This window comes from Rhyacophila brunnea, unplaced genomic scaffold (genome assembly GCF_057557595.1).
Source record: "Rhyacophila brunnea isolate RB1 unplaced genomic scaffold, BYU_Rbru_1.0 scaffold_19, whole genome shotgun sequence".
Taxonomy (NCBI): domain Eukaryota; kingdom Metazoa; phylum Arthropoda; class Insecta; order Trichoptera; family Rhyacophilidae; genus Rhyacophila; species Rhyacophila brunnea.
This window is the reverse complement of record NW_028232848.1, coordinates 18,977,577-18,994,188: the sequence shown is the minus strand read 5'-3', so window position 1 is coordinate 18,994,188 and position 16,612 is coordinate 18,977,577. Positions and strand designations below refer to the sequence as shown.

The window sequence follows — 16,612 nt, the reverse complement described above, 5'->3', positions numbered from 1 at the left end:
TTAATGATATTCTCAGTAGATCTCCAAAAATACCTACACTATTGTCCGATAAATAAATCAATATTTAAGTAAACACTGGATTTATTACTAGGTACAATTAAACTGTGAATTATTGACGATTAAGAAATTTATTAGTTCGAGATATTTATAACGGTATAATTTCAAACTTTTCAGTAAAAGTTCAAATTTAATAAAAAAGAAAACTTCCGCTTTTCGGGAAGGAAAAGTTTGTCGAAAACGGAAATGCAACAAAGGTTTAAAAGCTGACCGCAGCGCAGGCGCGGCGCTGGGTTCGCTTTATCGATTGCAAAATAAAATACGATGCTGTATGGACCGCGCTGTCATAGAGGGCGGTCGGCTATCGCAAGGGCCGCTTTTCATATAACCGCCCACTCTGGAACATAACCTCAAATAATAATAATAAAAACTACCACCGATCGGTTTAGTGAGACAATTCAAAATAAACAAAGCAGAAGTCTACTGTTGAATTTCAACATGGGTGTTTGTAGTTTTGCACGTTTTATTGTATAAAAATAGTGTGAAAAAGATAAATCAAAATGCAGTATTACGGCTGCTTTGGAAAATTATTTATTATTATTTTAGTGGCTCGAGGAGTGCATTTAAGTAAGTATTATTATAACCTTATGTGCTATAATTAAAATGATTATATAAATTTAGTTTTAAGTATACCTACTAATTGTTAACACAGCTGTTAAGATATGGTATACTAGTAATAATTTTGTCTAAAAATAACCTTATTGATAATATGTAAAAGTATTATTGAATTTTTAAAGCTACATAATTAATATATTAGGTTTTGATAAATTCTCTTTCTATTCGTAAAATCTTTACTATTAAATAAAGTATTTGAAAACGATTAAATCTAAAAGATAGGTATTAGATTTAAAGCAAAACAAATGAATCAATATTTATTAACAAATGTGGACCGATTAAAAAAATAGTTTTAAAAACAAATCATCAGTAGAATACGCGTTTAATTTTTGTTATTATACATATTATTTTGGTTTGCATCCGCGCTGGTTTAAATACAACTAAGCTGGAGATGTAGAGGTAGAGCGCACGTTTCCAGCGTGGCAAGCTTTCTGTGAGCACGATTTCGAAACCCTGTGATCGAATGAAGACAAAATATATCGTTTTTTAAGGAAATATTGACACCAACATAAACGTGACACTATCGTGTACGTAAACGTATTTTACGTTATTAGAGAACAGTATTTGAACAAATACATATTGAGTGAATAAAGTAAATTATATTTTTTAAGTTTAAACTTTATAGTCAGGTAGGTACAAACCTATTTATAAATACACTAACCAACTGCACACGGTACAAATAACAAAGAATTACTCAGCTCGACTCACACATTACATATCATATCGGAAAAAGTAATAGACGTGAAGATGTTGTTAGTTCAACAATTAATTAACCTTCTGTGATGTGGTTAGTCAATGTTGTTTCGCTATGTGTTTAGAGAGGACCTAAAGCTCGATCATACAGGCTGGGTGACTATGCCCATGTCACTGTATATTAATGATTATTGTATTTTGATTAGCAACAATAAAGCACATCGAGGCGAATCCTGACGCGAAAAGGCTCTACGATGATTTGCTGAGTAACTACAATCGTCTCATCAGGCCTGTTATCAACAACACAGAGACTCTCACGGTGTGGCTGGGACTGAAGCTCAGCCAGCTGATGGAAGTCAATCTGAAGAACCAGGTCATGACGACAAACCTTTGGGTTGAGCAGGTGAAAAGATTTTCAAATCATATTATTCAATTCAAAATAATAATAGCAAGACTTCACCAGATTTTATCGAATTATTTATAGAGGTGTGGAATTCTCTCTTTAGTTTTTACACCGTTGGTGTAAGAGGTGCGAAACACACAGATTCAGGGGGCGACAAAAGTCAGAAAAAACTTTTTTAATGATAATATTAAAAACATTCGTTATTCAATCAAATAAAATAAACTTAACTTAACTAAACAAGTCGCATGCGGCGCAAGTTTCTTACATGTTATTAAATAATATTCATTTATAATTTATGCTACCGTGCTCCATTACATTATAATTCAGAATGTTATATTATTTTATTTGTAAAATATATCAACATATTTGGTATTACTTTACAATAAAAGAATTGTTTCAATTTTTTTTGAATAATTTTTAAATTTTTTATTTTGGGTGGCGGCAATATTCGGTTGGCACCCAGGCGGCAGTTACCCTTGGCGCGTCTGTGGAAACGTGTACCTATATCAAAACGTTTGGTTGTAATCTTTTTAACGAATCTAATTCAGTGGCGAAGAGTGCATATTCGACAAAGGTTAATGATGAGTAAACAAAATGAATAACAAAAAAGCGTACCATTGCATATAGCAGTTAAACCACAGTGATGGTTGACAAATTCGTTCAGGAAAAGGCTCGATTAAATCTATATTATTTCTGCATTAAGGCTATACCTACTTCCTGACGCGTGCCAAACGAAATATAATTTGTCATAAAAATCCAACATGCGTCCATTTAATGTTGTGTTTATTGTTATATTACTAATATTAATAGTATATTCATTGACATGTTTTCTTCTTAAGTACATACGTAAAGTTTTTAAGTCATCTTTACACGACGCCATGACAAAACAAATTGACGTGCAGACACCTCGACTGTCGGTCTCCGATTGGCGACTAGTGAGAAATTTCGTCGCACCTACTGTTGAAAATTATTTGCCGTTTCATGGAAGTACGCTCTTAATAATTGTTTTCATACATTTTCTCCTGAATCCTTTGTGATTGAGTCCTTGAAAATAATGCCAAACTTTAATTTTCTAACATTGAAATACTATGTATAAATGACGCTATTTGTCGAGTTGTAATTTCAATATATACGGACGGAAAGGATAAATCAGTTTGAACTGTCTATGGAAAATATAAAATAGCTGTATTTAATTACACGATTAGGATTTAGAATCTTTTGCACACTATTGTGTGACTTTGGCAATTAAGAATGTTCTGTTAACATTCTATAGAATTTGACATTGGCAGTAGGCAATTGCGGGAGAGTTTAATGCTACAAAGAACAGAGAATAATTAATTAATTTGTTTAATTAATCAATACGTATCTAACTGAAAAGATAAACTTACAATATTAAAAAAAAGATTATTTTTGACGCCCCAGTAGAATTATCGTATCACCGCATTTAATATCAATCTATCTTCGTTTTATTATAGTGTATCAAAAAGTATCTGCAATAAAAATATATTATATATTTTCATAAATTATTGAAAAAACATAATATGTATAGTAAATTCGTAGTAACTAAGAAATCGTCACGGGTTTTTCTCATCGAGTGCAAGTCTTGACATTAAGGGGGATCCTTATGTCAGCAGAGGCACCTAGCGGAAAAATTTAAAGCTTGCAATTTGAGATATTTTTTTGATAATTTACAATTTCAACTGTATTAATTAATAAATATGTATCTGAAAACATTAAAAAGATTTTCTTAAGCCAAAGATAAACTTACAATAAAATTGTAAAAGAAATGTGAATTTGTTACATATTATTTATGTCACGAGTTACGTTATTATTATATTATATTTTTTGGTCATATTTATTATTAAAATTTAGTTTATTCAGTTTTCAATTTTTTACCGTGTAGATTTTTGTCTAATGTTTATAATGTTTTGAGATACATATTATTTATTAATTAATACAGTTAAAACTGTAAATTATCAAAAAAATGTCTCAAATTGCAAGCTTCGTATTTTTCCGCTAGGTGTCTCTGCTGGTATTCTGATGGTATAAGCATCGCCCTTAAAAAATGTTGTTTCCAGAAATGGTTTGATTACAAGCTAAGATGGGATCCCGAGGAGTATGGCGGAGTTGAAATGCTGTACGTCCCTTCAGAACACATTTGGTTGCCGGATATCGTCCTCTACAATAATTGGGATGGCAATTATGAAGTAAAAATATTATTATTCTCTTAAAAATAAAGCAAAAATACTAAGATGTTACAAATTAACTATGATGTTAATTGATTCGATAGCGAGTTTACATTGTTAGATTTTTAATTGAACTGGCATTTACGTTTTATAATTCTATTATAATGTATATTAAAGTAGAACTAACAAAAATAACTTTATACCTGCCGTCACTCTTGCAAGGAAGATAAAAACACCACATGATACTAAAAGCCTACGGAGAACTGAGGGCCTATTTAAAAAAAAATATGTTGAAGGACGATGACTACTGTCCATGTGATGGTTATACATCTCAAACTGTGTGTCATGTCATTAACGACTGCCCAATACTAGAAAAAGAGCTATGGAGTCTTGGAACTCACGAAACTCACTTCACGAAATACTAAACAGCAAAACAACACAACAGCACTACACAACATATTTAATTTTGGCCATAAAGAAAATTAATGACATAAGAATATAATTAAGGGCACACTTCACTTAAAAACTATAATCGAGATTTTTTTGCAATACCACTGTAAATTGAAATAGTAAATGACTCATTGTAATTAACTCTCTCTACTACCTCAGCCTCTTTCAACAAAAAAGCAAGGGCATGGTTATTTAAAAAAAACTTTGTTTAAAAACTACTAGGTACCTACTTATAATAAATTTGGTAAATAAAAACCGAGTTTATAATATGATGAATACAGTAATCTTTAACACTACCTATTTATTGATTGTCAAAATGATGATGAACATTCTAACGATATGCTCAATACCTCCATTCAATTTATTAATACATCACGCTGATTACTCAAGTGGTCGTTTGTGTCATATGAATTTACAAAGTTAGGTATCTTTTGTTTGCACTATTGCATTTTTTTTGCGAACAAAATGGTTCATTATTCAATATTAGGCTACATTTTTTCTCAGGTTTTTCCACAAAATACCGTTAAAATAATATATAACCAAGCGTATTATTTATGCTTTGATTATACAATACAATAGAAGATTAAAATCTTAACATATTTGCAAAATTTTACTATTAAAAACACCTGCCGTTTACTATAAATTTTGAATTATTTTTTAACAAAAAAGTATCCAGTAATTGGTGCATAATTTTTATATTTCTAACAGTGGAAAAAGTTGAAAACAGAATAATATTAATCATGACGTTTGCAATTTATCGCTTCATCGAATGAATTCAATTCATTACGTTAATTCTGCTGATTGATCAATTATCAGCGAACTGAGTTTTTAAAATAACGAGTAAAATAATGGCTAATTTTGCGCAAACAATTTCTGTCTATCAAAAGTTAATGATTTTTGTAAATAAAATTAATTTTTTAATTATTTTTTGACTGTTCGTAACTCAGTTATGTTGCATAAATAATTGTTATTGATTTCCGATGAATATTTGAATGGTTTTATAAAGAAGGTTCAAGGTGATTAATATTAATAGGTATTGAAATCACGAAGAATATTATTGGTTCTGAAATTTCGGGATTGGGATATGTCATATCTAAATTATCGCAAATAAAAAATGTTTTTAATTTTCATTTATCAAGATTTACTCTAGGATCGTTATTACTTATATAGTAACATCTATCCGCAGAAAACAAAACTGTTTTCTACGACAATATCAGTTAGGTACTCATCATCGAACAGTTGATACAAGCAGACGTTGTCCATCCGCAAACATGTAAAAACTAACAAAATTCATTTAATTATACTTATAAAATTACAGTTCACAATATAAAAAAAAACAACTACACACTGATGAAACAAGTCCATAATATTAAAAAAAAGGAAATCAATGATAAAATAACAATTAAAAATGAATATTACCCAAAACAAGTATAAAAAGTTTAGTCACAATTTTTATATAAATATACCTACTTAGTGATTTATTGAGAAACTAAATATTTCATTTATTCATATTTTTCTCATAAAAATACGTTATTTGAGATAAAAATTATACGAAGACTATTTCCGAAATTTTGGGTTTCCAGCATTTTCAATCAGAAGATTCATCGAATAGAATGGGTTCCCGAGACTTGAGATTCCGTAATTATAGGGAATCTAGTTATTTAAAAAAAATGTTCAAAAGCGTTGTTGTAAATTGACGTTATTGAATATTTTCAATCTGACAGAAAATATATTGTAAAATTGCCAATGTAAAAGAATCAATAACATAATAATTAAGTTTTTAAAAGCTTTCAATAGCGAGTTCCGTATTATTTAGAAATACTACCTGCTAAGTCAAATTTCAAAAAAAGAATACATAATCCCATAATATTGATTAAATACATATTTATCTTTTCAGGTAACGTTGATGACTAAAGCGACTCTCAAGTACACTGGAGAGGTATTTTGGAAACCACCTGCGATTTACAAGTCATCTTGCGAGATAAACGTTGAATACTTCCCATTTGATGAGCAAACCTGCTTCATGAAGTTTGGATCTTGGACTTACAATGGTATACAGGTAAAGACATTGACCAAAATTTTAAAAATCTCCCTCTCGCTTCGAAATATCAGGTTGGCTCCTAATCACAACGTTCTTGATAACATTAGAGAGGGATGATAATAATATGTATTGGTGAAATCTCAAATTTGTCTCAAATAATAAAATTAAACAAAATTGGTATTATTTATAGTATATCCACTCTATTTTAAACCATTTAATATTTATTTACTATAATTATTCAATTATATGGGTTTTAAAGGTATTATTTATATATTCTATTTTGCTTCATTTTATAAATTAGATTTGGCTCAAGAAGTTGCAATTAATGACATTAAAATGATTTTAAAATACAATTAATATTTACGTATAAAAATACGCTAAAATTCATATAAATATTATATAAGGCTATTGAGGTGTGGATTTACTAGAGCTTACTTAGAATATCGTGGACATAAAGAATAATATAAAGATAATGTTGTCGTACTCCAAATAATACATTTAAATACGAATTTAAATCGAACATAAGAGGATCATATGGGTTTCCATAGAGTAGAGGTTGTATTAGCGGATTATTGTTTCTACGAAAAATAGATGTTAGCCAATTGCTTAACTTATTAACTCTATGTTTTGGGCGCAAACACGCCATATGACAATTTGCCAGACAGGGGATTAACGACATTTTATTATTCGGCTATTGTGTGGGAATACTATTTGTTGTGGAGTAACGAAAACACATTTTTCATTCAAAATGATACACTGCTTCAAAATAAGGCGGAATAGAATCACCAAGAATATGCATATCTGGGCTGCAAACTTTGGTTTAACCAGAATTAATGAGAGGGTGTTTAAATGACGGTATCCAACCTTTGTTTAGAAACCGAAAACATGAACACGGTTATTTCCATAGACAATTATTGTAAAAATATCTTCGAAAATTTCAGGTGGATTTGAAGCATATGGGACAAGTAGCAGGTAGCAATTTGGTACACATCGGAATCGATCTAAGTGAGTTTTATCTTTCTGTCGAGTGGGATATTTTGGAAGTTCCGGCGACCAGAAATGAAGAGTTTTATCCATGCTGCAAGGAACCATTCTCAGGTAATTAGATTCAATTGAAATAAATAAAGCATGGTTATAAAATAATCAAATGATGGTTATTGCGATTAATAACAATACGTTTGCATGAATATATTATTTAAAATTAATTTATTTTGAAGAATAAAACTATTTAACTCACTGTAGGTTATCAAAAATTCAAACAAAAATCTCCAGATTGAGTGTTTCTTCATAATTGTTCCAAAATGACGAGAATATGATGATACACATTTTTATGGTGCTAAAGTGACACATAATTAATTCATTAGTAATTACGGATTAATGATTGTTATACTACATACAATATTTGTAATACTATCTAAAATTTTAATTCACTTACAAGGTAGGTGTTTTGAAAACTTGATTTTTATAAATCAATGTATTGATTGCGATGTGATTATATTACTGAATAAGAATATGCATGAAAAACAATGGCAATAGGATATAGGTAGGTTTCTTCAAACAGCTGTTACCTTTCTTATGCAATATTGAATAATAATTATCTTTTAATCAATATGACATTACACCACGATAATTATAATTGCGTTTTAATCGCCTTTCACTTTTACGAAGATTTCATTAATTTAAAGTTACAGGAAATGAAATGAGTTAACCGGTTGGTTTTGATCTAATCCTGAATAATACAATACCCATATAGCAATCAAATATTTCGCAAAAAAACTGTCCTGAAATAAAAATATTTTTCCGTCTGTGGTGCATTTTCCATGAAACACTGAATGTCGTATTTATTATTCCAGTTTAATTATATGGTACTAATAAGCTTTTTTATTCTATAACTCAGAAGTTAAAAGTCAGATGTTTGTTTTTTCATGAAAACAATTATTTTGATGACTTTCACAAATTGGAAAAAATGGACGTATAAAAATGAAAAATGATTAAGTTAAGTTATTGTACAAAATCGGATTTACAAACTTCTATTAGACTTTAAAGTTCTGTAGTCCGAATAGATCAAAGAATAATAACAAATATAAAGAAATAGATAAATAGAATTGTAACAGATTATTACTATTTTGTTAGTGTTAAGAAAAAAAAATAATTGAACATCAACGGTCTATTTTGTTAAACTCATAAATCCCATGAGATTTTCATTGAAGACGCTAATAGTCTAGTACCGTACAACTAAGTGTGGAATTCCTGTGTCCATAATACGTACAATCATTTCAAAAATTAGTCCGAAAATATCTTCTAAACAATCTAAACCATGCCCATATAATGGAGAAATTTATAAAATCTCCATTTTGTTAGTGTGTTCTTTGTTTTTAATTTTTTAAATTTGAAATTCGAAAAAGAAAATTGAACAATTACAAAAATATACCAAAGCCAAATGCATTATTTTGTATTTTGCTCTCTCCGTTTACTTCTGATGTAAAAGAACAATGGACAAATGAAATATTTATAAGATATGATTCGATTCCTATTTTACAGATATAACTTTCAAGCTGACTATGCGAAGGAAGACATTATTTTACACGGTGAATTTAATAATACCGTGTGTTGGAATCACTTTCTTGACTGTCCTGGTGTTTTATTTGCCTTCAGATTCCGGCGAAAAGGTATCATTATTGTTGAGGTGGTATTACATATTAATTGTATGCTATACTTAGTAACTTTAAGTATCACTTAACACTGTATCAAAATAATGAATGTTTGAAATTAATTAATCAATAAGAATGGTTGTTATCAAAGGAAAATAATTTTATAACTAAATTATTATTGTAAAATAACTAATGATTCGTTTAATTGTACTAGAACATCTGAAAAGTAAATAAAAAATATGAAATACGAATCAATATAAAATTGACAATACATATTACGAAATTGTTTAATAATAATAAACGTATTAATTCGTCAGCTATGAAATTAAGAATTGGTTATTTAACAGACTTTTCCGGATGCACGAAACCAGTTTGTCATTAATTAATATTATTAATTAATGACAAAGGCAATTTTATCGTAGTAATTCCATTTTTATTTAATAAACATAACTGGACCGGTTTCGTCCGCCTCAGAGAGACTAGTTGGAAATGAGTCAGCCTCTGAGATGGACGAGACCGATCCAGTTAAATTTTAATAAAATTGGAAATACTATGATACAATTGCAATTAATTGAAATTATTAATGCAATTAAGACCGAAAAGGAAATGCGTTACAGATGATGATTGTATACCCTAAAATAGCAGTCCGTGGCTACTATTTTGTTACTGAAATTTATAAATTAAATACCATAATTTCGCAAATTAGTATGTATTCTATATTAAACATATATGTACGTGAATAATTATATAATACTTTTCCTTTGATTATAACGAAATCATTAATGTTACTATAGATCCACAGTTTGCCGTCACAACGATTGTATTAAAAAAAATAATTAAAAAATAAACCAACTAAAACTAAAAAAACGAAGAAAAATTGTGATTTCAATCATATATATTATTTTTAGACTGACGAAACGACATCAGATTAATTTTTTTACCTAAAAATTGTAATATTACTTCATTTTTTAATTGAAAAAAAAATGATTTGATTATTAGCGTCACTAAATTTTATTTATTATTGAAATCACTATTTTCGAAATAAAATAAAATAAACTTTTGTAAACAATCGCTGTGATATCAAATTTTGATTGTGATGTTGAAAATGTTTTTGTCTATACTATAGGAATTGTGCCCAAGACTTAGATGTTCCAAATTGACTGTGCAATCTCTCAAAACAGTTCACATTACAGTTGAACAACAAAAAATCGGTCACTAATCTGCGCAGTTCATTATGTCAAGAAATATCAAGGTATTGAAATGTAGGTAGGTACATCCGCAACTTCAGTATACTATATACTATAATCATAATTTTATGGTGATAGTAGTTGGATGGACGTATAGATTTCCCTGTAATTACATAAGGAGATATGTATAATTTTTGACTGGTAGTCATACGCTCAATCCGCAGCTCACCAACGCTGGATATGTTAAATTAGTCTAGTTGCGGTATTATTAGACACTACGACAGACCATGCTGCCCAAAGACAGTAGTGTAATTAGTAATAGAAATAAAACAATCATAAACACTCATGCTTTGAGAAAATCACATAGATATTGTGACCTCACCGAGAATCGGACCCGCAGCCTATATAAGGCCCACGCCTTACGTGCTGGACTACGATGGCCGCCTTTTATGTAAATACTTAAAATAAATTAATATGTTAAAACATCAAGATTAAAGTTATTACTATGGATAAGTAGAAATTGATTAAACATTAGAATATATTTTGATGTGTTATGATAATCAATAATCAATATTAAGGGGATCATAATATGGGCCTCCACAGAGTGGAGGTTGTCTTAACAGATTTTGTGACATATAGTGAAAAAATGTGTAAATTTTCCAGACCCCGTACTCAAACTTGGGACCCACGATATTGTAAGTCGACTCGTTATCACTGTCTTGGCAACTGTGGGCGTTCGAATACGAGTATGTACAGTTTTTAAATAGTTTGAATTTAAATAATATTACAATAATAATAAAGAAAAAGTTACACAAAAGAAGTTTAAGAAGAATATAGCTTGTTATTCACTACATCGTTTTAAAAATTTAGAAACTAGACACTGCTTACATCATTTCCGATAGACGGAACGAGAAGAGTAAAGTCACATCCAATTTTGAGTTGGTTCGTAACGTTTACGACAAGAGCATGAAATTTTATTATCGCATGAAAAAACCTGGAATAGAAGCTTTCGAATCTATTGTTATGATCGTGCATTGGCTCATCAAATTAAAAATTGCCTGTAAGATCTCAAAGTAAAAACTTTGAATTTCTTTCAGCTACAGTGTCTACACTCTACGCTGAAAAGCGTAGAATGCACATTCCGTGACTTAGCAGCTATGTAACATAATTATTATATTTATATTTTCGAGATAATCTACTACGCAGATTTTAGAAGTGTCAAACAATATTATTATTTAATATTGTACTGTGTTGCCATAATACCACGTACATCAAAGCTGCAATTTGAACTGTTTGAGATTGCCCATAGAGTTGCTTGTTACTGTCCTATGGCGAATTTGACCACACCCCACCATATTATGTTGGACCATGACCCGTTTAGAATCATTGTTTGATGTGAACCCACCTTAATATGTGTGCCCCAAAAAGCTTTGAACGTATCGTTACTTCGTCCGTCTTTAGCCTCCCGGAATGTTGGTAACCTATTTGGGTAGCCAAGTAGGTGATTTTGAGACTTACATGTCATCCTATTTATATAGATATACGACTATCGTAATAGGATTATATTGTGGTATCAAATTCACTTAGTGTGGCATGCCTTTTAGGTAATGCTATTATCGAACGTCCGATATATTATTATTAAAGCGCCATCTTGGATTTGGTTACAAAGCAGCCAACTTAAAAGGTCAAAAAGTTACAAAATGGACGTAAAACTAAATGTCAAATGAATTTTAAATTTAATAATTGAATTAATATGGTTATATGTAGTAATTAAATGGTTTTGTTTATTTTAACACTCCGATTAATGACCGGTTATGAAAACATGAATATAGTAGCAGATACATCCGGGAGAAAATTTATTGGCACTTGTAATGAAAATTAAACACGTTTACATTTTGTCATTTTTATTATGATATATTATGTTATGATAAAGATTTTTATAGCATTATATGAAAGAGAAGATAAATTAATACGTCAGCATATTATATTATTAATACACCTTTTCTAGGGCTAATAAAGGTTTATTTAAAAAATAACTAGAGATACAATACTATGAAGTAACTGCATATCTAAATTCAGTCAATTTTTACGTATTTTGAGCATTATAATTTTGCGTCACATATTATGAAAATATTATTAATTTGACAAATGTATGGCATTTGATGCTGTGAAGATACTCCAAAGAATGATTTTTGGACCCGTTACTTAAAAAAAACAAGCTACTGGTATATTTTGAATAATTTTTTTCTTACACACTTTATAATTCATGTTGTCAAAATTTAACACGTTAAAATTATAATAATGACTAAATAATATAATTACATTCAAGGCCAATAAACCCTCTCTGTTATTAATATTTATGTTAGGTACTATTTTATTAATTTTTCTCGGTCAAAATTTTGAGTTGGCTGTTTGCAATTGATATATTATTATTATTATATTCAAGATGGATGGATATTATGATAATCGGTGATTCATAATAGTGTTTCTACCTATTAATACTATCATGCCATGATATCCCGGTAGGGGAACACATTATATCCCGAAACATCGTAATACTACCATGTATTTATAGAATAATCATTAAAACCCATTAAAAAATCAATAATAAAGTTGGTTAAGATAGAAATCAGTACAACATACTTGAAAATGTAGGTATATCTAAATATAAGGCATTGTATTTATTTAATATGAGACTGATATTTATTAAGGTATGCCACGAAACATTCTTTTAAAATTGAACGTAGTTAAATAAAATAATTTAAAAATAGGTGTATTAATAAAGATTGTAGGTATGCGGCTGACTTTCCAAAACTCCCTTATTTTCAATAATTAAAGTAAAAACACCGAATGAATTATTGAAACATAATAATTAGTATTGAAATACGTATCATTATTAATAATTAATTGACGAATGCATAGTATTATTTTTTAGAGCTACTTATTTTAAATCAGTATAAACTTTTGTAGTTTTGATAATTTATTAATTATATTTATTTAAATTTTATAGACAGTATAAGTATTCACATACATGTATTTATGTGTGTGTACTATTAATATTTAATTTTATGAGTAATTAAATAGACAAATAGAAAACTAGGAACATAATAAGTCGCACTATTATTTTCTCATGTAGAAAATTAGTCATTGAAGTTTTTCATTTAAAATTGATATCATATCAGTAAGTAATTTATATTTTCCATCAACGATCAGAGATAAGGAAAGGTAGGTACTGGAAATAATATATATTTTATAAGTAATTAGAATTTTTCTAAATGACACGGAAGCTTAGATGAAGCTTTCATAATACATTTCCGTTAAATTAAAGTAGTTACTCTACTAATATATTTAACATCGCAGATTAGACAAAGGGGTGAGTATCATAGCTAAGTGAACTTTACAGCGCTACTGTTGATTTGGGTCACTCTGCAATCAATCTAATTTTGGTACAGTTAGTATATTTTATATTTTTTAAAGTAGGTAATTATTTTATATAAAGTTGACGATAATCAGACATTGTTTGAAAAGCCTCTTACAGACCTAAATACATATTTTTACAAATAAACTATACAATTGTTTGTATGCTTCTGCCTCTACATAAATCCACTTTCAAAAACATTTGAAACTAAACGCGTGTTTAAAACTGAATAAGATGCAAGAAAAAATCAAGTTAAATGTAGTTTAAAGATCCACAATGTGAAATATTGTGTCTTTAAATCAAAACGCACTACATGAGACTTACTTCCGGTGAAAGAGTAAAAATTTTCCCTCAAAAATGTCTACATTTGTTCGTTATTCAGTGGATGTAAAATATTTTCCATTTATAAATTAATAAAAAAAAAGATGCGGATTTATATAAAACTTTTAAATGATTTTGAACAATGCTTATTTTTAGTAGCTTACACACACACACATGACATACTATATTATATTATTTGATGTAGGTAGAATGGAGTTAGATTGTTGTGGCAGTGCAAGCGACTCGTTTAGGTGTTAGTATCGTTACTTTCAAATGACACTAACACTATTCCAAAGTGATTTTGTCGTAGCTGCAGTGCCAGAGAATCTGTCCTTCCTCTACGTACCCATCACTAACTATTTAGTATATTCAATTCTTTGCAATAATTAAAAAAACAGAGTGATGAATTATTATTGTTGTGTATACAAATAAAACATAAACATATTGGGCCAATGTTAGACAAACTGTCAGAGAGATCCAAATTCACAGTTTATACTACGTATTATTCTACAAAGGAAAACAGTTAACCAATATAAGGTGTACCTAACATCTGATGACAGCCTAAGTCAATCGCCATATTTTTTTTTTGATTTTTGCAAAAAAAAATATAATTGCTTTCCAAAAACCATGCTTTGCATTGATGAATTTTGTTTCGATTATTTTTAAAGAAATCACAGCAAATTTAATATAACACCGTATTTATTGTTTAAGTGCTGGAAACTAAAAGAAATGCCATATCATTTTACGTTTGCCGCTAGCCATATGCATTCATTTTCGTTTTTCACCAGCAAAGCAGCATTTATTATTTATTTTTTTATTTTTGGCCGATGCATTACATGTTAAAAACTTAGTGAATATGTTGTTATGTTAGATTTTATGTTGTAAAAGCGACAATATAATATATAATATGAAATAATTAATATTATGTTTTTTTATGCTATAATAATAATTTTATTATTGACAATTATTATGCATAGTTGAAATTCAACATTTATTTTAATACTTTGCTGTTATTTTACGTATTCTTTATATTCACTATAATACCGTTATAATAAGTACCAGATAAAAAGACACCACTAAAAAGACCAGTATTACAATTATAATGTATTACTATATCGGAAATAATTACATAGGTACTATTATTATGTTGATGGTTGATTTAATTTAATGTGAAACATTTTGGGGTTAAAATAAGCGATTAAAAATCGTCGATATATATTAACAACATGCTATAGGTGGTACATGCATACATTACATGAAAATTGAATTGACTAAAACTTTATTTGTTTGGTCTGACTGAAATTGAGAGGTCAATAATGCAATCGTTCAGCTAACTGGCGTTTCATAGTGCGACGATAGTTGAAAGCTTTCTTTCTTTTCTAATAATTACAGGCATCTGCCGTATATTTTTGGTTAGTTTCTTGTGTGACAATAGGTTACTTTGATTCAGGTAATTCAGTACTTTTGAATAAACTTCTATTCTGATGAAATCATAAGATTTTTTGATATTACTATATTAAAATAAACGATACACAATATTTGCGATTTATTCAACATAAAAATACAAATAAAATATACGAGATAAATAAAGATCGAGTTGACCAACAAGATTTATAAGACTTAAAACATGAAAACGTTGAGAAATTAAAATAGTCATATAATTTAATAATATATCGGTATTGAAATTATTAAAATTACAATCTTATATTTAGGTCGGTACTTTAAATACTGAAATAAATAATAAAGGCAAGTGAGCATATAAGTGCTCAGCCGTAGTGGTTTGGCGGGCGCGGCGCGGCGGCGTCTTGCGAAACTCAAACGTATAACCGTGTGTGAAATGTTCGTAGACAGTGTCTTTTTTGGGGCATAATACACACGGTTATACGTTTGAGTTTCGCAAGACGCCGCCGCGCCGCGCCCGCCAAACCACTACGGCCGAGCACTAAGTACTATCATTATTGTGAAGGCTCAATCGCGCAAAACAAAATACAGTAAAACTAGAAAAAAACTACTAAATAATATTTAGGAGGCATCGTCCAAATTTAAAAATGTTTAGAGCTAAACATAAATTTGTCGAATTTGATTCCCCATGCCTAACTAATTATTAACTGATTGTATATTAAACTTTAAATTTTAGACATGAATACTTTTGGTCGACAGGTGTACTTATTTAGAAATTTAGAGTAAACTAAAATTTTACGTTCTCCAGGTGCAATAAACCGTGAGATCAACTTGTGAGTCAGGCTTATTGTTTATTGAATATTAAAAGTTTGGGTCTGGACTATTAATTGTTATTGTGTTAATAATTATGGTCCACGAGGTGTTCAGTTCGCTAGGGCATTTCAGGTAACTCTGTGCATTTCAATTCTCCTGTCTTTGACTGTGTTCTTCCTGTTGCTGGCTGAGATCATTCCTCCGACTTCCCTGGCCATTCCACTCCTGGGGAAGTACCTGCTATTTACAATGATACTCGTGTCGTTGAGTGTCTGGATGACTGTCTGCGTACTCAACGTGCATTTCAGGTGAGATGACATTCATACATACTAATATCCGTAATTATATGGAAAATTGACAGCACGAGCGGACAGCT

At 29.5% G+C, this 16,612-nt stretch overlaps 1 protein-coding gene across 1 annotated transcript in view; it reads left to right on the top strand.

The window, feature by feature from the left end:
* Positions 1-342: 342 nt before the first annotated feature.
* The window catches only part of nAChRbeta2 (nicotinic acetylcholine receptor beta2), a 76,554-nt gene continuing 60,284 nt past the window's right edge, over positions 343-16,612 (top strand). Inside the window, exons 1-7 of the mRNA XM_085946211.1 lie at positions 343-624; positions 1,572-1,768; positions 3,847-3,975; positions 6,302-6,463; positions 7,387-7,543; positions 8,987-9,114; positions 16,369-16,544. Of these exons, the coding sequence (XP_085802337.1) occupies positions 558-624; positions 1,572-1,768; positions 3,847-3,975; positions 6,302-6,463; positions 7,387-7,543; positions 8,987-9,114; positions 16,369-16,544 (1,016 nt within the window). The 5' untranslated portion in view covers positions 343-557. The remainder of the gene's footprint in view (positions 625-1,571; positions 1,769-3,846; positions 3,976-6,301; positions 6,464-7,386; positions 7,544-8,986; positions 9,115-16,368; positions 16,545-16,612) is intronic.